Source organism: Hyperolius riggenbachi, chromosome 2 (assembly GCF_040937935.1).
Source record: "Hyperolius riggenbachi isolate aHypRig1 chromosome 2, aHypRig1.pri, whole genome shotgun sequence".
Classification (NCBI taxonomy): Eukaryota; Metazoa; Chordata; class Amphibia; order Anura; family Hyperoliidae; genus Hyperolius; species Hyperolius riggenbachi.
In genome coordinates this window covers 313,254,696-313,276,893 of record NC_090647.1, presented here as the reverse complement: position 1 = coordinate 313,276,893, position 22,198 = coordinate 313,254,696, and the positions used below count along the sequence as shown (strand labels likewise).

The window sequence follows — 22,198 nt, the reverse complement described above, 5'->3', positions numbered from 1 at the left end:
GCCGTGGAAAGACCAAGACCCGCGTAGGGACAACTACCTTACGCAGGCACATGATTACAAAGCACAAACTGCAATGGGATGACCACCTGAGGAAAAGCAGCACACAAAAGCAAAGCCACACACCGCAGTGGAAATTACCAGGCCGCAATTTTTTTTTCAAAAAACGTGATACCTAAACTTTACCATTATGTTGAAAGGCAAGTAGTGACATCTCTGGCACACAGCGTTGGGTCAAGGGTCCAGCTGACCACGAATGCCTGGTCTGAAAAGCACGCTCAGGCCTGCCCGAAGACTAAGTCAGTCCCCACACACAGCATCTCTGCCTGTACGCCGTGTGACTGCTGCCCCAAGACTAAGTCGCTCCCCACACAGCATCTCTGCCCGCAGGCCGGTTGACTGCCTTCTCTGCCACCACCAACAGGGTCCAGGACTCCAGGTGGCTAGCAGCGGCCGCTATAATAATTTTTCTGGTGCGTGTACATGCCTGCCTAATTTTTCTGGCTGTACTGCAGCTGCAACAACAAAACAAAAGGCATGTACATGTGCCAATTCCCCTTCGTGATCATTACCTTGCCGCAGTGAAGGGGCTTGCGTATCACAATGAAGCAATGAACGCCGGCTATATGAGTGTCTCGGGGGGGCACACCCAAGATAATAAGGTCATTGCTTCATTGTGGACAGACCAAATTTGATCAGCTGGACAGTCACTGTTGTTCTATCATTGAGCTACCTCAGCCCGGCGACCATATGGGCTTTAAAACCGCCACTGCCTGCACTCTCACCATGGTGCGCACCAGTCCAGCACGGCCGTCACTACACAAACAGCTGTTTGCGGTATGTTACACAGTGAGTTTGGTGTGTCAGTGTGAAGCAGTAATCTAATTACACTCCCTGATTGATGTATACACACACAAGATGCTTTAAAGTACTTTAGGCCTGCAATTTAGCATGCAATGTGATTTCTGCCCTTAAAACGCTGCTTTGCGTCAAATCCAGACTTTTCCCCGGGACTTTTGGCGTCTATCCCACTCTGCCATGCCCCCCTCCAGGTGATAGACCCCTTGTAACATCTTTTCCATCACTTTTGTGGCCAGCATAAGTGTTTCTAGTTTTAAGAGTTTGCCTACCCATTGAAGTCTATTGCGGTCCGCGAAATTATGCACGAATCGAATGCTTGGCGAAGGTTCCCGAACCCGGTTCGCAGACCGAAAATCGGAGGTTCGGGCCATCTCTAATTGCTGCCAGTGTTTTTTTATACTTTGAAACAGAGCTTGTAAACATTACATTATATATACCATCAATCCAATGTACACATACATTTATTTGCAAGCAAACACAGGACTCCATTTACTGCCAACTGCTGCAAAAGCACAAATTGCTCCAGTCATGCTCTCCACATGCACATGCCCTTATTAGCGACCACTTACAGCATTGTCTAGTCACAACCAGACACAAGCCTACATAATTAGTCATTAAGATCTGAAAAGCATGCCAAGACTCACATATTAGGAAAACCCTGCACATTACAAGTGTTATTTTTTTAATTCAGCAAACTCAAATATTTGACTGTAACCAGATTCAGAACAGGATTGTAGAATTGCTCTAGTAAGATAATAGAGCACAGCCTGCACACTGACCTCACTTTACTCTACGGGATGTGCTGACTGGACAGTGAAATGCTCAATTTTCATTAGTTGTTTTGACAAACAGATTGCATCTTATGGTGTGAGGGATTACAGGAGACCAATTCAAAGACTAACAGAACCTATATTAAAAATACATTTAATGAATGCCCAAAACCGTTTCTCCTTTTGCCAAATGTTCAGCTTTAAATAGAAATTGCACTTATGTACACTGAACAATACACAATTGTCCTCTTACTAATAATCCAGTTATACTTCATTACTAATTTGACTCCCTGGAGTGATCTGAGAACCCCCTGGCTGCCTACTCCTTCACTGCAATTTCCTCAAAGCTGCCCTTCCTTGTGTATAACCTTTACTCACTTATATATTACCTTCACATTTAGTCTGATCATTGCTCCCTGCATAAACATTTATAAGAAAATGAATGAGCTCCCTGCCTCCTGGGCAAAGGCAGGAACCGGAAACGATATGCAGAGAGCAATGATCATGTCTAATGTAGAGATAACAGATGTGATCTGCCACATAAGGATAGGCAGCGGTAGGAATTAGCTGGAGAAAGGGGAGCCACTGGGGAAACTGGAATATCAGAATGCTGAAGCAAAAAAGGTTTTCAGATGTTTTCAGGGGCTAAAATCAACAATACATGTATAGCCACATTAATAATTAGGGCGTGATTTGGTGCTCCTTTAATTTACCTATAAGTACACAATTCATAAACAAGCTGCATTGGTATTTGCAGGTTTAATATTCAGATTAAGCAATGCTTTTGCTTAGTCTCCCACTTCCCGACTTTCTCCTGCATTCCACTCTCTACAACTAACAGACCGTAGCATATTTCAAATTTATATTTGCATATTTCATATACATTGATTGCATTATAGCTGAATAAAGATTAATCCGCACATTGCTGTGCGTTAAACACAGAGAGCCGGCTTTGCTGCTTGCATATAAATTACTGGAATTGCAGATCTCTTCAGAGCACAGAAAGTGACAAGTAAGGTCAAAAAGAAGACTGAAAACAATACGTTGCAAATTATAAATATGAATATGTTATACAATTAGATTTTGAAAGGCCTGTGATCCAGAGCTGCTGCATTTTTTTAAATGTTTAGTAATAAAGCATTCAGAATTTCATAGGTCACTGTCCACAACGTCAAGGCAATGACCATGATAAGGGCTTATGAGGAGAACTTCAGGGTAGACATCTAAGCAAACAAGAATTAAGATAATTCCAAAGAAACAACTATTAAGAACAATCACTAAACACACTTTCCATACTTCTCTGTAAGGTTTAGCCAAAATATATACACATAATAATAGAGGTTTTGTCATGAATGGGCCTTGGTAGGAATGTGGATCTCAAATTAAATGTTATCTATCTATCAATCCATCTAGATGCATTCTTGGCACATATTCAGTAATGGCTGTGAGGGAATTTACTCACTGAATGCTAACCATCAGCAATGGCGAACATTTGCCACCTCTGTAACAAGCAATGTTGTGCAACCATATATTTTTGGGTAAGAAACGCACAGCTCCGTTTCTGGGTGCATGTTATATAAAGCAGGACCCGGATGTAAGTCCTATCATTCTTCATCTACCTTTTGATGTATATGCATCCATATGATTTTATGAGTTCTGAAGCCTGCATTTAGCTCTATGATTTAATTATACATGGATCCGGTTGGTCTCTGAGGTGATTGCTAGAGGAGAAGGAACATTGCTGGACAATTGAAACATACAGACACAGCCTTATAATCTGGGTTGTGTGTGCGTCCAAAACGTCAACTCCAAATTGTGAGTTCCAGCAACTGAGAAGGGAACAAAGGCCCCAGGAGTGCCAGTATAGTGTAGTATCTTAAACAGAGAGATATTGGGGTAGTATAATACTTATTACAATACTGTGTTGCTGAAGGCAATCACAGTAGCAGGCAAGTGGAGAATTCCGTCTCCACGAGGATCTGTTAGAGATCTTGTACGATGGTCGCTCTACAAAAAACCTCAAGAGTATTCCCAGGGGGAACCCCTAAGTATAGGAAGGAAGTGAAGGGATGGGAGGAGGCGACCCATGGATATAAAAGGTTTTATAATGTTTTTATATCTCTCCCATCCTTCCAGTCCCATTATAATCTAGGTCAGAGCTTTCCAACCCTATCTTCAAGGCCCACCAATAGTACATGTTTTGCCGGAAACCACATACAATCACAGGTGGGGTAATAAGTGTCGCAGCAGAGCTGATTAACAACCTCTGTGGCTTTATACAAAACATACAGTGTTGGTGGGCCTTGAGGACAGGGCTGGGGAACACTAGGTTGTTAGTGGCTGGTAAGCTTTTTTAGTGCTTGTGGTGCAAGGATTGCATCTTTGATACAGTGAATACACACAGGTGAACATTTGTAAAACACAGCTCTGAAATGTTCCATAACTCAGGGGATGAACAGTCCATCACCACAGTAAATAACCACCCTTGTGTCGTCCTTTATATGACAGGGAAAGCATCTGTTAAAGCACAGTAAAACATCACTGACTGAGTAAGCTTGATATTCACATTGCTACAAATGCCTTCTTGTTAGTAATACTATTTCATAGTGTGTCCAATGTCACCCAAGCCACCGAAACCACTACCAAATCAGTACAACACATTACAGATTTTCTGCTGCAAATGCTTTTCTATAGGGAATGATAATCACCAGGCTTCTGTGTTTCTGATTGCTTTTAATGGTATTATCTGTAGCTGGCTGTTGCTTTAAATAGAAAAGCATGTGCAGCAGAAAATTACTGGGCATAAATGATTTGTTGCAGCAATTCATCACTGGCATTTTCTTGCTTTTGTGTGATGCCCCTAGTTTATTTTGTACAGGATAACATTCCCTGGTAAATGTTATTTTCTTTCTTTCAGGAATTTTGATTGAAAACACCCTAGGCAAGAGTGGGATCCATGGGGTCATGCTCAAATCCAATTGAGGCTCTAAGAAGGGTTCATGTAAATCAAATTTCTTGTAGGTCAATCTAAGGTTTCCTTTTGTAATTCCTATAGATGTACTTTATATGCACATGTTCTGCACATACTTATAATCACTGCGCATGAAACAACCAATAGTGGAAGTCCTGGTAAACTGCACTTACCGATATTCTGATATTGGTTTTGCAACAGTCCCTTTGTTGGCATCATCTCTTCTTGCGTGTTAATTGACTATTCCTAAAAAAGTTCCTTTTTTCCTCCTTAACATATAACTCTAGCCATTTAATGCAAAGTCCTTTTCTGAAGCCTAAATATAACCTTACCCCAAAGTAAACCCCTTCTTTATGTTTAACTCTAACCTCCTCCTATTGTAAACCACTTCCTGATGCCTAACTCGACTGCCGCCTAAAGTAAACCTCTACCGTTGCCTCACCTTAATCACCCTTAAAATGACCCTCTTGCTGATTCCTGACTTTGACCTATCCCTAAACTAAACCTCTTTCTTATGCCTAAGGCCCCATTTACACTTAATCAGTTGGTTTGCGTTAGTGTGCGTTAGTACGCGTTGGTACGCGTTTTTTCCTTAGCAGTGCATTGGGAAGAAGGACATTACTTTGAAAATCAGTTTTCTTTCAGTTATAACTGAGACCAACTGATTAAGCGTAAAAGGACCCTTACTGTAACCTCCGCCCAATGTAAACCACTTTCCGATGCCTAACTCTAACCTGCAATAAAGTAAACATCTTTTTAATACCTAACTGTAATTTCCCCTTATGTAAAGCGCTTGTTGTTGCCTAACGTTAATCCCCCCCCCCCACACACACACACACACTCCCCAAAGTAAGCCCTTCCTGATGCCTATTCTTAATTTCTCCTCTAATGTAAACCTCTTTTGATGCCTAACACTAACCTCTCCTCAGCATAAACTCCCCCTAGATGGGTTTTCCTCCCTTACACCTAATCCTACCTTCTTATCGCTAGCCATTATAACAAATCTCCTAACCCTAAAACTAGACATACATAGTAGAATTTGTTTAATAAATGAATACATTGAATCTAAAAACCATCTATTACTGGGAACTAGGACATTCCTGATCTCAGTTTGTATAGGCCTACTTTGGCCTCCCGGAATTGCATTTACTCAGGATATCGGTAATGTACTGTTACGAATATTCTCCTATCAACATTATGGTGATCCTTTCACCTAACCCTAATCTATTCACGGTATCTTCTAACTCTAAACTTCCCCTACCTTATTTCCTAACCCTCCTAAGCTTACACTTAAAGTGGACCTAAACTCAGAACTCTTCTCTGTTCTAAAAGATGCGCAATAGCATAATAACCTTTAAACACAAAACATTTCTTTGTTACACTTAATACAAATCATAAACTAAATCTGCAGTGTTTCTACTTCCTGATTCATGGAAGCAGAAATATTGTTAACCTCCTGTGCTTTCAAATGTCCTTATCTGCCACCTCTGCCATAGTCAGTCATGTGACACAGGGGAGAGATCAGATTACCTGTGACAGTAGTGGATAATTACTGTCCACGGTCTTTGATCCATGGTGGTGTGTTTGGGCACTACATACAAGCGATAGCCAGGGATCGGCTATACAATAGCCAAGGTTCAGCTACACTGTACCTGATAGCTAGTACTTGGCTATACAATAGACAAGCTCTGGCTGCACAGTACACGATAGCTCATACTGTAGCCGAGCACCAGCACTTACCTACATAATAGCCAACTGTTGGCACCTAAAGGAATTCTGTACCTGCATCATTTAGACAGTAACCAATCAAGCCAAGTACCCACTGCACATATACATGGCCATTGGCACCCAAAACAAGCCCCTTCAGCCAGTATCCGGTGCTTGGCTGTACTACAGTATATTATAGCTGAGCACTGCTACTAAACCAACTACCTGCTGAACTTGGCTATACTGTAGCTGGGCTGCAGCTATACAATAGGCAATCCCCTGCAATCAGCTATTGTATCCTCTATATATTCCACTAAGTGAATGTCTTTAAACAGAGTAAAGTACTGTATGGTCATGAAAGACAAGACCTTCATGCTGTGAATATAAAGACATCTTTGCACATAGCACCATCCGCAATAATGTTATTTTAACAACTTGCGTAAGTAAAACATTATGACATATCTGAGATAACAACTTATTTCAAATTTGTGTTAAAAACACATGGTATAATCAGACAGTGAGTTGCAGAGGATTTAGTTACCTAATTTATTGCTACAGCTGAGTTGCACTGCTAACAATACAAATAACAATGCATCATGTGTTTCAAGTAGGATAACAAAGAAATACATTTTCAAAAAAATGTTACAGAATTATAAGTACACATTCCAAAAACAAAGTGCATTCTTTGATCTTCAGACAATCAATAGGAGCTTTACTGTAAAGCACTGTTAGTAGATAATGCCCTATTCATTTTTTTCTCTTTAGAGAAGCAAAGATGACTGCTGGGCTGCACTCAAAATATCATATTTCATGTTTTCGAGTGAATTAAAAAAAAATCAGTCATGAATTAAACGTTTGTTAAAATGTAAAGGAAGCATGAACTTTACAGTAACCCTTATTTCTATCCATTACACATTTCTATTCTATTATAGGTTGGAATTGCGTTAGCTGTGTTTCAGACTGGGTATTATGGGTATTATGTGTACCTCTGAACCTTTGAAAAATAAATCATGTATTTGAATGTATAAAAACATTGTATTTATCAATATAAATTGCTGTTGTCTTGTGCCTACCTGTAAGTAATGGTAGCCTCGATCCTTCCCTTTGGACTCCTGGTGCATCAGCATCTTATCTTGATGGTGGCCTCCTGAGCCTGGATATGCTTCCCGTGCTTGACTGACGGTCATCGTGTGCCATGTGCTCCTTTTAAGTGTTTGTCCATCTAGGGACATTGACATCCCAGCACAGGCCAGGCATTTTCCATCCCCTGCTCCACTCTTTATACTTTTCAAGGTTAAGTCTCTGAAGGCACTTTCAGGAGTGTCCACTCCATAGGGAGCTCCATGCTCCATGGCATGACGTGCTGACACCAGAAAACTACTATCGCTGTCAAGGTTGTCATCAGAGCTCCACCACCCGGCCATTTTTGATCGATGCTTAGGATCTGATTTGCGGTCTTTACTTTTGCTTCTCTTACTGTGACGAGGTTGGGAGTGCTGATAACCTTCTCCTCCTCCACGTCCATCATATCTGGTGCCATTGTATTCCCTCTTAGAGGGTGTTTCCAGTGAATGGGATTTGGCAAACAGCTTTTGTACTGAGTGCACAAGGTGACGAATGCGACTTGGACTCTCACTACGCTGCTCTGTGGTGCTGGTACGTTGGTACTGCAAGGTGTGGAAGCCATCATGATGCAGCGGCAACTGCTTCTCAAACTGATCCAGGAGTGTAGGAGGCAAGCGGTTGATCTTGCTGGAGTTGTGAGCAATGGCTGCCATACATTCATCACAGTCAAACTGTTGGGGGTGGTGGTGCATTCTAGGGTAGGTGCCACCACTGGAGGACCTTGGCTCTGGCATGTTCACAGGACCACCAGGGTATTCTGGTGTCACGCCAGCAGTCCGAGAAGGGTAATAGTGCAGATCAAAGGAACAAGACTCAGAGGCGCTGCGGGGATAAGATTTGCGGAAGTCTGAGGGACGATGAGGGAAATCCAAAGCTCTCTCTCTGCTTTCGGGGATGCAGTGACATGGGTGCTGTAACTTGCTGCCTTCCCCATGGTAGCCTCTCATCCTGTTAATACTGAACAAGTGGCATCTTTCCTGCCATTCCCAGCTCTCTGGGATGACCTAAAAGAGCAAAAGAACAACATATGTCAGATTAAGAGTACGTACACATCAAAGTCCTAATAGTTTAAATAAGAAATACTGTTTACAGTTTAGATTGTAAACAAAATGTATAACACACTTTCCACATTATACATAGACAGCATTAAATAATGGCCTGTTTGTTGATTTTCTCAAACTGTGCTTCTCTTAGCTATGCTTGGAACTGATTTAAAAAGCAATATTTTAGTTAATTAACATATATATCGTTCATACAGATGAAGACTCCTACAGAGGTTGAAGGAAAAGAAGATTTATTGCATGTATGCATTATTTAAATATAAATGTACACCGACAGTGTTTGTAAATTGGCACTAAATTTAAAGGTTTCTGATATTCAGTGGCATAGTAAGGTCAAATAATTGAGGACCTGTACCTTGGATTGTGTCTCAATCCTTCCACAAGTCTAAATAGTCCTGTGCCTTATGCAGCAGGGAGAAGCAAAGCAGTGATCCTCCTTTGCACCCTGCCTGTCTGCAGTGTGGAGTGTTGCACAGTATGTTTGCTGCACTGTAGTACGTAACACTAAAAATAAAGTCCAGCTGGCTGGGTGTGCAAGAGGAAAGCTGCTGAAAATGTGGAGGTTGTTGGAGATGGAAAGTGAGTATAGTGTCTATTTTACTGTTACTGGGAACACTGAGCATCAGTGATTTGGGGAGCACACTGCTTAGTTATTGTACCTAATTGCAGTATATGGGGATACACTGCCTAATTTTATTTGAGGGTTACTTATCACTTAACTATATGTGTGGCTAAATGTTACTAGGTAGCTACTAATTTCCTGACTATATTTTGGGGGTACACACTGCCTAATTATAATTAGGGTTACATACTGCCTAAGTGTTATTTGAGGGTACATAATAAGGTTATTTTTCAACTACATCTACGTCTAATTATACTTGAAGGGACATACTAGCTAATTATGATGTTTGAGGAGACAGTAGTATACAGGCTCAGACTGAGCCACCGAACCACCGATGGTCCCATCGGTGGACCCCCTGCCCCAGAGCTAAGAGGGAGGGGGGCACAGCTTGGAAGGGGGGAAATTGGGCACAGAGCGGCGGGGAGGGGGGGGGGAGCCTCCCCCCCCCTCACCTAGGGGCCCCCCCTTCCGCGCACCCCCCTCCTCCAGAAGTGCAGCCAGCAGCGAGCGGAGAATAGCTACAGAGCTTCAGATGATGCCACTGCTGCCCTGCTGGTCTCCGTCCTTTGTAGTGAAGCTGTCCAATCACGCTCTCGCAGGAAGTACTGCGAGAGCGTGATTGGACAGCGTCACTAGAGGAGACGGAGACCAGCAGGGCAGCAGCGGCATGCGCGGAGCTAGCATCATCTGAAGCTCGGTAAGCTATTTTCCGCTCGCTGCTGGCTGCACTTCTGGAGGAGGGGGGTGCGCGGAAGGTGGGGGGCCCTAGGTGAGGGAGGGGGGGAGGCTTCCCTGCTTATCTGTGCCCGCTGCCCCCCTTCCAAGCTGGGGGGGGACTTGCATTTTGTGGGGGTGCCTGCCACCAACCTGATTGCATTGTGTGGGGGTATCTGCAGCCAACCTGATTGCATTTTGTGGGGGTATCTGCAGCCAACCTGTTTGCATTTTGTGGGGGTATCTGCAGCCAACCTGTTTGCATTTTGTGGGGGTATCTGCAGCCAACCTGATTGTATTTTGTGGGGGCATCAGCCGTCAACCTGATTGTATTATGTGGGGGTATCTGCAGCCAACCTGATTGCATTATGTGGGGGTATCTGCAGCCAACCTGATTGCATTATGTGGGGGTATCTGCAGCCAACCTGATTGCATTTTGTGGGGGTATCTGCAGCCAACCTGATTGCATTTTGTGGGGGTATCTGCAGCCAACCTGATTGCATGTTGTGGGGGTATCTGCCACCAACCTGATTGCATTTTGTGGGGGTATCTGCCACCAACCTGATTGCATTTTGTCGGGGTATCTGCCACCAACCTGACTGCATTTTGTGGGGGTATCTGCAGCCAACCTGATTGCATTTTGTGGGGGCATCTGCCACCAACCTGATTGCATTTTGTGGGGGCATCTGCCACCAACCTGATTGCATTTTGTGGGGGCATCTGCCGTCAACCTGATTACATTTTGTGGGGGCATCTGCCGTCAACCTGATTGCATTTTGTGGGGGCATCTGCCGGCAACCTGATTGCATTTTGTGGGGGTATCTGCTGCCATTTCACTACTTGATGAATTATCATGAGGCATGTAACTACTTGAATATTTTATCTAAAATGTATCTGGTCAGACCTAATCTCTGTGAATAACACCGCTACTTATTTTGTGTTTTGTATTTTTTTTAAGTCTGCCCATGACTCATCATGACCACGTCGATGTTCCAGTGCGTGGTGACACCCATGTAGTCTCGCTGCGGCGCGCTGCGCGCGCCACATTTATACACATCCCTATTGGAGACTGTCCTCAGAATTGCTCACAATTTATTCCCTACCATAAAGTCATGCAAAATTTCTAGAGTACATGTGTATGTGAGCCCAAAATGGGGGGGGGGGGAGGAGAGGGGGGCGGGCCCCAGGCTTAAACTTCCTTGGTGGGCCCTTAGTGTCCCAGTCCGACCCTGGTAGTATAGGGACATGCTGCCTAATTACAATGTTTAAGGACACGTGCCACCTAATGATGCTGTTTGGGGAAACTTGCTGCCGAATTCTGTTGCTTAGGAGGATACGTTGTCTAATCATCTTGTTTGAAGGAACACCTGGCCTGATTATGTTGTTTGAGAGACACTTTGCACTTTGCCCAGTTATGCTTTTCAAGAGGCACTGTCTAATTAAATTACCAAGGGGTACACACTGCTTACTACAGTACTGCTTAGCTTTTCTTGTGACCTTTTACAGGGGTCAGAGTAGAGATTGCATGTATAGAGCAACAAGCCCTTGCAATTCAATCACCTTACATCCTAACCAGAGAATACCCCATGCAGCCATAGGTCACTGGTAATAATGTGGTATTTTTTGTTTATACCACACAACATAAACAGGCATCATGTTATTCACAGTGACTAATGACACAATAGGGGATCTTCCCACCTTCCAATAGAGTTGACAACTGTGATCGCTGCATGCTAAGCTTTGCAATGGAAAACTTCATATTTTTTATTTATCTAGTTTCCAGCATGGGCTCCTTTAATGGGCAATAAAATATTAAGTATGAGTGTTAGAATTTCAACAATACCCATAATTTCTTCTGCCTGCAATCTTTTAACGTTCTAGAAAATGTAATTCTGCGCACAAGACAATTTTCACATTGCAGTACCATGCAGAAATAGTCATGTATTTCAACTAGCTGCAGTGTACAATGTAACCCATATATTACAGTACTTGTCTTTGTAAGCCTATCTTAAATGGGGTCTTTAGTCAATCAAACAACGGAACAGTCTTATCTCAGTGATTTTGCTTTTAATAAAATGACTACATCGTGATCAACTTATGCAGAAGCTATTAAAATGTAAAATGAAAAATGATTCATGTCTGACTGTTTAGTACTAGCATCCTCTGTTTGACACGACTGAGCAAACCCCTCAATGTGTAAACACAATTTCACAACTTGTAAGTAAATGGCTTAAAATGTTGCCTTGATTACAATACCTTTTTTATTGGTTCTAATTATTTGAGGCTATTTAATTGAGGAGCAGGTGACTGATCTAATGTTAAATCCTTAAACACGAACCTACCATAGCCTACCATAACCTTCAAGCATAGCCTAAGGTGGCCACACAACATACAATAAAACGATTTGACACGATTTGTAGCATAATTACCCATCAGCACTGTAAGTGCCAATATGTCTGTAACAAGATTGGTAATAGATCCACTTTAAGGCATTTTCCCCAAATTTTAGGAAATGGCAGTTGCTTTTAAGTAGATGAATGGGGAAATAGTGGTATTTCTCAGCGAGGCACCCAGAAGACATAATCAAGAACAAAACTAGCTGAATTATTAATGTCATGTCAATGTTTAAAAGAAGCACAAACCGGAAGTCTTATTAGTGCAAATTAAGATCAACAAAGATTTAAAATATGCCACATAGAGTTAAACAGAATAAGAACTTGCATTGAAATACATACAAATCTCCTATGTATTGCAAAATAAGTAGTATATGCATTTAATCTTGTCTACAGTCAACACAGCGAATGGGAGCAACTACAAAATTTACTGAGCAACTACACAATTCAGATTTCTTTTAAGTGTATATTTAATTTCCAGGATTTGGCCTATGTTAGATGGACTGAGTGGGAAATATATTCCTGTCCTCTTCTACTCAAGAATTTGGGGTGTAGAATGGCAGCACTGCTGAATATAGCTGGCTGAGTGATAAGGAGAGCTGATGAGTGGGGCTGTGGCCACTGTTTGCTTTAGACAAGAACAACCATGCAAGCATACTGAGGACCCCTGCATCAGGACAGGGGGAGAGGCTGCAACTTTGATGAATAACTACGTTTTATCCAAGTGTGTCCATCATTGTATTTTTTTCATCTCAGAGTTGTACGAGTTACACCTGCATCAAACATTCAAGTTGGTGGAGTCAAAACCTGATCACAATTCTCATTTTAGGTTTGTTACTCTGAGTATTAGCAGCAAATGATTAGTGCAACAGCCAGTCATGTAGTAAGTTAAAGTGCAATAAAGATGACAGGCTCTATATCCCTCTCAATACAGGTTTCTTTTATTTAGACTCCTTGGGATGAACTTACTCTTCAGGTGAAACTAAATTTGAAGTGACACTGGCTTCTACAATGAAAGGAAATCAAAACAAAACCTTTGTCAGTTGTTACTTCCCTTACTAACCACTACTAAAGAAGTATTTTAAAGCAGACCTGAACTCAGAACTTCCTCTCTGCTCTAAAACATATACAACAGCATAATAACCTTTAAGGGAAAAAAAATATTCATTACAGCTGATACAAATCCTGCAATAAATCTGCAGTTTGTCTAGTTCCTGCTTTCATTGAAGCAGACAAATTGTTAGCGTTCTGTGCTTACCAATTAGCTCTCTGCCATGGCAGTCAGCTGACACAGCTGAAGAGATCAAACTGCAACTTGTGATTAGCCACAGATGAGGGGGAATAGACAGGCTAAACTCTCTTAATCAGGGGTGTCAAACTCCAGACCTCAAGGGCCAAGATCCTCACACATTTCTGGCACAGCTCAAATTAATTGATAGGATTCATTCCGGAATGGTATGGTTCTTGAAGAAGAACACATTTCTCCATGTCTCAGTCCATCCTAATCACTGGTGTGGATATGGACTTCAAAGACTGACATTTGTGCTCTGAACACATACAGGGTGCATATCTCCATGTTTTCCTTCTGTCCTGTGCAAGAGTTCAGGTTCACTTTAAACCCTTTTACCAGGACATACATATCCCTCTAACCTAGGAGCTCACACTTTCCATGCCAGATCCTGGTGGATTACAAGTCTCTTTGTTAAAAAAAACCAAAATTGGCGCTTGGAGTCCGCCAGGAAAAAAGTGCAATATAAATGTTATTTGTCTTGTCTTGTCTTTGTCAAAATAAAACTTTTTTGAGTATGTATGGGCAGAGAATCTGGTGGATCTCTAATTGATAACAGTCTCCCACAAAGGAGGCAGCTGTGCTTGACATCAAAGAAAGCTCATTCTCTTCCAAAATAATTTCATACGTGACACAGGAAAAAAACGCGCCTATGTATATGCTAGCCACAGTTTCCTCGAGACAGGTCATTTCGGCGCCTGCTTGGCGATAAAGTTAAATCCTAATTACGATAAAATCACCATAATTTGAGGGCCGCCCGGCAATAGGCGGACCCTAAATTACGTGTCCAAAGTAAAATATTAGGCAATCAGTTTGGAAATATATTTTTTATATTCCCTGAGATTACCTAGCACAGGGAAAATCATCTTTTGGCTTCTCCATGTGCCCAAATTGAATGAGGCCGGAAAATATGTACTTCACTTTTCAGAATAATCAACACTGCCTAGCACATGTAAATTGTTGCTGTACAGAGGACTCCTTCTAGGTTATTTAGGTCACATTACATTGATTTTACCAATCCACTGCTGATAACAGGATAGTGAAGAAATGTTCAAAAGCTCATTATTTTTCTGTGCAGGAGCTGAATGAACCAGATTTTGCGTCACACTGACATGGCTGCTGTTTACACTTCAGGCCTAGAATTTCAGCCCATAAACTGAAAATAAAACCATGAAACGTATAGTTTATTTTCAATTCAGGTTTCCAAGCAAAGAAGCTAGCACAGTGACTTAGTTTCTTGATAAGGTCAGTGTGAGTCTCTATGTACCACTAAAATGCCTACTTGCATAGTAGTGAAGATTGCATGTGCACAATTCCTTGTTTAAATACATTCCCTTTTTAATATTATGATACATCACTAAATAACTGTTCCTGGACTTGCTATCAGAGTAGCTGAAGTCATACAATACAGACTAAGGTGTTGTTGATAAGGATCTATACTTCATTCATCTTTTATAGTAGGATGTGAATATACAAGAAATTAATAACTAAATACATGTACGTCTAAATAATAAAATGCTGCAGAGCTTATAAAGCATAACTTCTCAAATTTAGGAAGATTTTCCATGCAACAGTAACAGGGTTGGAATATGTAAAGTCATGCCCTAAGCATGGCACATGCACTGCATGCAAACATATGCACTTTGTGTAAGCTCCCTTCAAGTCTAGCGATTCTGCTGTTTAACTTCATATCTATTTTCTTGCTAAGCTGCTGTAATACTTTAATTAATGTTTTGGGATATCAAGGGATTAAACTCCAAATTTAAGAGATTTCTGACATTACTTTGGGAAGACACACACATAATAGCTATAGTAGTTCCCTGAATCAATCGCCTAATGTACCTGTAATAAAGCATAACTTTCCTTTCACTAACAAGGCAAGAAAAACATCTGCAACAGATCATTTATTGTTTTCTTTAGCTGTGTTAAAGGATACCCCAACTAAAATGTGACATAATGATATAGACATGTGCATGTACAGTGCCTAGCACACAGATAACTATGCTGTGTTCCTTTTTTTCTTTCTCTGCCTGAAAGCGTTAAATATCAGGTATGTAAGTGGCTGACTCAGTCCTGACTCAGACAGGAAGTGACTACAGTGTGACCCTCACTGATAAGAAATTCCAACTATAAAACACTTTCCTAGCAGAAAATGGCTTCTGAGAGCAAGAAAGAGGTAAAAAAGGGGAATTTCTTATCAGTGAGGGTCACACTGTAGTCACTTCCTGTCTGAGTCAGGACTGAGTCAGCCACTTACATACCTGATATTTAACGCTTTCAGGCAGAGAAAGAAAAAAAGAAACACAGCATAGTTATCAGTGTGCTAGGCACTGTACATACACATGTCTATCTCATTATGTCACATTTCAGTTGGGGTATCCTTTAAACATATCTGCTGTCTGCTCTAGCTGGTTTTGCAGAGCAATGGTATAGCTTCCTGACAGGAAGAATTGAGCAGGGTGTACATAAAAATAGGGCCTCCATACCAGCATGTCCCTGGTATTTAACAGGTCAGTAACATGACTGTCTAGAAAGAGCACATCTCAGAGAAGTTGAGCATATCAGAAATGAAGGTGGGGAGGTGTACACCACTTGTGAAACACTGAGCAGACAAATAGTGTACCAATTTAAGAATGCCATTCCTCAAAGTAAAACTGCAAAGAATTGAGGGATTTCCTTATCTACAGTATAGTTGCAGCTGTAGTGGATAGCACTCTCGACTTAAAGCACTGGGTCATTGGTTTGAATCCCAGCCATTATCTGCATAGGGTTTGTATGCCTTTCCCATATCTGAGGGCTGGGGCACACCGAGCGGGTTTTCAGGCGTTTTGGTTAATGTATTTCAATGGGGTGGTTCACACCAGAGCGGGAGGCGTTTTGCTGAAACGCATACTCCCAGGGTGAGGCATTTTTTGGATTCCGGAGGCGTTTCTGCCTCCAATGTAAAGTATAGGAAAAACGCAAACCGCTCTGAAAAAGGGCAGTTCAGAGCGGTTTTGCAGGCGTTTTTGTTACAGAAGCTGTTCAGTAACAGCTTTACTGTAACAATATATGAAATCTACTACACCAAAACCGCTACACAAAACCGTAAAATGCTAGCTGAAACGCTACAGGAAAATAAGAAAAAGTGTTTCAAAATCTGCTAGCATTTTGCGGATCTGCTAGTGGGTTTTGGTGTGCACCAGGCCTGAGAGGGTTTCCTAAAAGCACTCTGGTTTCCTCCCATATCTCAAAAACATACAGATAAGTTACAGCAATTGCCTTACCCTTCAATTGACCTTACATTTGACTATGGTAGGGATTAGATTGTGAGCTCTTTGAGGGACAGTTAGTGAAGAGACTAAAGTGTAAAGCGCTGCCGCACTATATTAACCACTTTGTCCTCCTTGACGTATAAAAACGTCAAGGAGGACAGGGGCGCTCCCGCAGCCGATCACGCGCGTGCACGCGCACTCCCGGCTGCGGATTCGGTAGCCCAGGAATCAATGTATCGGGCTAAGGTGCCCGATCACTGATTCCTCTCCCCCGCTGAAAAAGTGACAGCTTCTCTCGGAAGCTACGCTTTTTCTGAAGCTATGTCCCTCTTAGCGTACATTGTACGCTTAGAGTGACGTCATGTAAACAAAATCGAGATTGCCATCTTGTGGCCAAAAGTAAAACCACAAGTAAAAGTAAAAAAACATTACAATACACAAATATTTCCCCAAATAAAACACTTTTTATATCCCACCCTCCCAAAAATGCCCACATAAAATGTTTAATAAAAGAAAAACATTACTATAAAAAAAAACACATAAATATTTACCTAAGGGTCTAAACTTTTTAAATATCTATGTAAAGATGAAATATTTCTCTCTATTTTTTTTATAAGCTTGTAAATAGTGATGATGCAAAACGGAAAAAATGCTCTTTTATTTCCAAATAAAATATTGTCGCGATACATTGTGATAGGGAGATAATTTAAACGGTGAAATAACCGTGACAAATGGGCAAATACAATACGTGGGTTTTAATTATGGAGGCATGTATTATTTTAAAACTATAATGGCCGAAAACTGATACTGATACTGATAAGTAGTGATAAAGTTATTGGCTAATGAATGGGAGGTGAACATTGCTCGGATGCATAAAGTAAAAACGACTGAGAGCTTAAGTGGTTAATATAATACATAATGATATTATCATTATAAGATTTAGAGAATCCAAAGAATTCTCTGTATGCCAGGGACAAGGCCAAAAGCCATCCATGTAAGAATCTTCGGGATCTCAGGCAGCACTGCATCAAAATAAAAGAAGATGCCAGTTTTGAAGACCTAGGAAGCCAGGTAGCAAAATGAATAAAGCAGATATGGCTTATGTACAAAACTTGTGCATTATAATGATGGTATATTCTCTACAATATGCATGAAAACATATAAACCTGAACTAAGGTTTTAATCTGATAGTAAGGCTGCAAGGGCAGTATTCAGGTTTATGGCCTAAACTCTCACGCTGCCGAGTGTTTTTGGCCATGATAATATGGGTGCAAATGCAGGCTGGGAGTGTGTATATGGAACGGGCCAAGGCTAAGTGGCTCACTTGTATCTGCCACTTGCATGCAATACTGTATATCCTGCAATATAAAGAAAATAACATCAGTTTTCATCCAACTTCATTGGCTTCACCCACAATATGTCCTAGCCTATGATAGGGGCATTTCATTGTGAGCCCCTCTGAAAGACATCTGTGGTGTATTCGCCAACCAGAGATAAAATGTGTGTGCAAACTACACAAAGAACGTTATGTCATTTGCATAGCTCACATTTTACACATGTTGATTGGAGGAGCTCACTGCATGCAAATTAATGTGTTCTGAACTGAGGCACAGTCGATGGCAAAAATGGTTAAAGCAGCAGGGACAGCCATACTATCCCAGGAAAAAACCCCACAAATAAAAGTAGATAATACTTGTTCTACTTACTTAACATATGTATTGTACAGTCCTCATTTTGATTTCAGTAAATGTTGATTAGTAATTAAAAAGAAAACTGTTCCTGGCATTTTCCATTTTTACTTCTTCTGACTGGAAGCGAATCCTGATGTAATTTCCTTTCTTAGTCTTTTTTTTCTCCTAAAAACTGTCCTATCTAGCTTGCTTTGTAAACACATGTGAGCACAGCATAGATCGTATTTCAGCAGCTTTTCCCTTCTGAGCCTCCTGTCACACTGTACTTCCCTCAGCCAATCAGTGAGCAGCAGGAATGTGGAAGAGGAGATGACAAGCTTCCTTCCCATTGGAGATGTACCAAATAGAGCCAGGTTAAGGGTCCTTTTCCACTATCAGTGATTGCAATGCTGAATCGCAGAATCGCAAAACGCTAGCTATTTTTGAATCGCTAGGGTTGCCACTTTAACATAGGAATCGCAGTAGGCATTTTCCACCTTCCGACCAATTTTTACTGTGATTTTGCAATGCAAGTGCATTGCTTATGCAAAATCGTGTAAACATTAGTGACAAAGCACAATCGCTAGCGTTTAGCAATTGCTAGTGGAAAAGGGCCCTGACTGAGATAAGATTTATTACAGCAAAAACATTTCTGATTAGATTGAAATGCTTGCAATACAGGGTCAGGTTACAGGCTGCATAATAAACACAGATAAGTGGGTAAATGGAATTTGATTTTGTGACTGACAATCCTGCTTTAATTACTGGTATATTTTCAATGCATTAACTAATAACTACATTAATAAAAGGGGTGGGTGAAGTTTGAATGCCTCATCTCCATACAAGAGTTTTATTTAACAAGCTACTTACTCCTCCTGACGCTATCACAAATGCATAATTCATTACTTTTATCTCAAAGCCGGACATGAGAAATATCCCAACTACTTTCTACTCTATTACGTGCAGACAGAAGAATGTTGCTGCTGTGCTGCTTCCCTAGAGCAGGGAATGATGCCAGTAGGGTGTCAGAGGGAAAGCACTAAAGTGGAAATGTATTGATGCTTCAAAATGACCAAGGATAATTGCTTTAGCATTTAAGGCAACACAGCAAACACAAGTCTGTTTTGTAAGAAAGAATTTCTAGAAGTCATCTATCTCCCTCGTTGGAAATAGTCACAACTCTCACAGGAGCAATCATCATGACTGAACGTGTGAGAGCAAATGATATATGAGTGTGAAGGCTTCAAGGGCAACCCTTAAAAACCACATTTCATGTGTCAAAATGGAAACTTGACCCATAGTCTGTTGTTGGTTGGTTACTCATTTTGAGAAATGTCTATTGTTTGATTGAAGCATTTCACGCTCTTGAGCATCAAGATTGACTGACGGTGCATTTCATAGCCAAAGGTACACTGTCCTTAGAACAGCAAACTAACCACATAAGCCATGAGAGCTTCCACTCTCAGCACAAACTGTTTAAACTCCATGTAACGATTGCGGAATAATCTCCGTGGTCAGCGCACAAGGCGTGCGCTGACACGGCGGAAATCCTCCACAAGCGTATGAAGGGGGGAACCCAGCTTTGGTGCAAGCACCAGTAGAGGGCAATTCCCACCAGCAGATGGCGCTGTGGAGTGCAGACGAGTACAACCGCTGCACAGCCACAGATGCCAGATGGGGATTGTACAGATCAAGACAATGCGGGGCTGAACAGCCCTTAAAGAGAAAGAGCACAGGTACAGGATGAATGTGTGTTCACCAATCTAGTCGCGACCTAGCGACGGTGAACACACATCAGCAGAAACAAAGTAGGAACACAATCGCGAGAGAGGCGATTGGTAGAGATGACACAAGGCTTAAGCAAGACAGGCTATGAGAGTAGCAAAGGCACAGCAAATCATACAATGAGAAGATAAGGAAAATAACAAACGCTAACTAAACGCGAACACCACACTCATTAGCAACAGTGAACGCGTTTACAGCGCGGTCTCTGCGTGTTAAGCACAACAGAGACAAGCACGCCTAACTAGCCCCCGCCACCCAAACACGAAACAAAGAACGCGAGCGCTTGCTTAACGGTTACCTCACCGACACTACAGCAAGCGTTCGTAACAGGAATAAGCTAGGAAAGATCCACTGCTCTTACTGCCAGAGTGAGTGCGATCCAGGTACAGAAACAGAATTGCAGATCAGAAGGATCCACAGCCGCTACCGCTAGGGGCTAGTGCGATCCAAGCAAGACAGACAGATGAGATAGCTGGTAGCAACCGCTGCTCCAGCTATACTCCAGGAAAACAGAACAGAAGGATCCACAGCACTAGTGCAAGGCTAGTGCGATCCAGGCAAGACAGATCAGAAGGATCCATGCACTACTGCTAGAGGCTAGTGCGATCCTGGAAAACAGAACAGAAGGATCCACAGCGCTAGCGCAAGACTAGTGTGATCCAAGCAAGACAGATCAGAAGGATCCACTGCCACTACCGCTAGAGGCTAGTGTGATCCAAGCAAGACAGATCAGAAGGGGCTACCGGTAGCAACCGCTGCCCCGGTTAGCACCCAGACAAACAGAACGATTTCCTGTCGACCACCACTGGGACAGGACAATCGCAACAGACAGACAAAACAGATATGCAATCTAACTGCACTAGGAAACTGCCTAGTACAGTTCCAAGAATTACCCTAAGGTAAACTTTAACAGATCAACAATGGTTGACACTCTAGGAGTGTTTCAACAAACCCTGAAGGAATGACCAGCAAAGGCCTCTGGGAAAGCATTGGTTCTTATACTGCCAGCCCTCAAAGGAGACAGCTGGGCAATTTGCATGTATGCAAATCCCTCAGCAAAGCAACTCTGAAAGTTGCAAGATGAAGCCAGGTCTCCTTTCCAGAGACCTGCATCCCTCAGACATAAGGAATGGTCAAACAGCTGTCTGCCTGTGCAGCCAGCTGAGCGGATCCTTACACTACAAGAAGAAAGTGCTTATCTAACAGCACCTGTAGACATTTTGTGCCTGGCAATTTTTGAATTCCAGATATGATTAAGAATAAAAATTATCTGTAGTCAATCGAGAGTACTGCTCATCTAAAACACTGATTTTCTTAACAACAATAATAAATAACGACTTTGGCTCAGCCAGAGTACTATTATAAAATGGTACCAAAGCACTGCATATTATATATATAAAAAAGTGTGTTTCTAGTATGGCTGCGTTCACAGTGGTGTTTTGCATTGCCTCTTAATGGCCACTGCAATGCACAACCTTTGTGACATTCACTGTACAACCAGTGTGGCTTAACGGCATACAGCATCCCACAGGACTGCATGCAGTGCATTACTGCAAAATGCTTGTGTTAACAGTGACAGTGAAACATGCTTTTAATGGACTGTGTGCTTCACTGTTTGCAATGCAACGCGCTGATAAAGTGTGCCATGACTTTCCTATTGCATTGCGGTCAGGCTTTTACAAGGAACACAACACTCACTGTGAACCTAGCCTATTTTTCTTGTGCTTCTATGGCTGAGCCACAGTCCAGTTTTTATAGGTATTACTAACATGAAAACAGTGTTTTTAAATCCTTTACACTCTGGATTACATATAACTAGAGATGGACAATGAGATGCAAAAATTCCCTTCTGCATGCTAACTGTATGTGGCTTGGAATGTGGCCAATCGAAAAAGGCAGAAGGTGCTTCTGACTGGCACAAATCCAAGATGCATACAATCTGCACTCAAGCCAGAAGTACTTACCGTATGTCTCATTGGC

General features: G+C 41.8%; 1 protein-coding gene across 18 annotated transcripts in view; it reads right to left on the bottom strand.

The window, feature by feature from the left end:
- Positions 1-22,198, bottom strand: part of DLGAP3 (DLG associated protein 3) — a 541,562-nt gene that overhangs the window by 266,521 nt on the left and 252,843 nt on the right. For 17 of the 18 annotated variants that reach the window (XM_068269136.1, XM_068269138.1, XM_068269137.1 and 14 more), the window contains one exon: positions 7,380-8,435. In XM_068269136.1, the coding sequence (XP_068125237.1) occupies positions 7,380-8,378 (999 nt within the window). In that variant the 5' untranslated portion in view covers positions 8,379-8,435. Of the gene's footprint in view, positions 1-7,379; positions 8,436-8,847; positions 8,861-22,198 lie in introns of those variants that run through there. The other variant, XM_068269135.1, reaches the window with a different exon arrangement.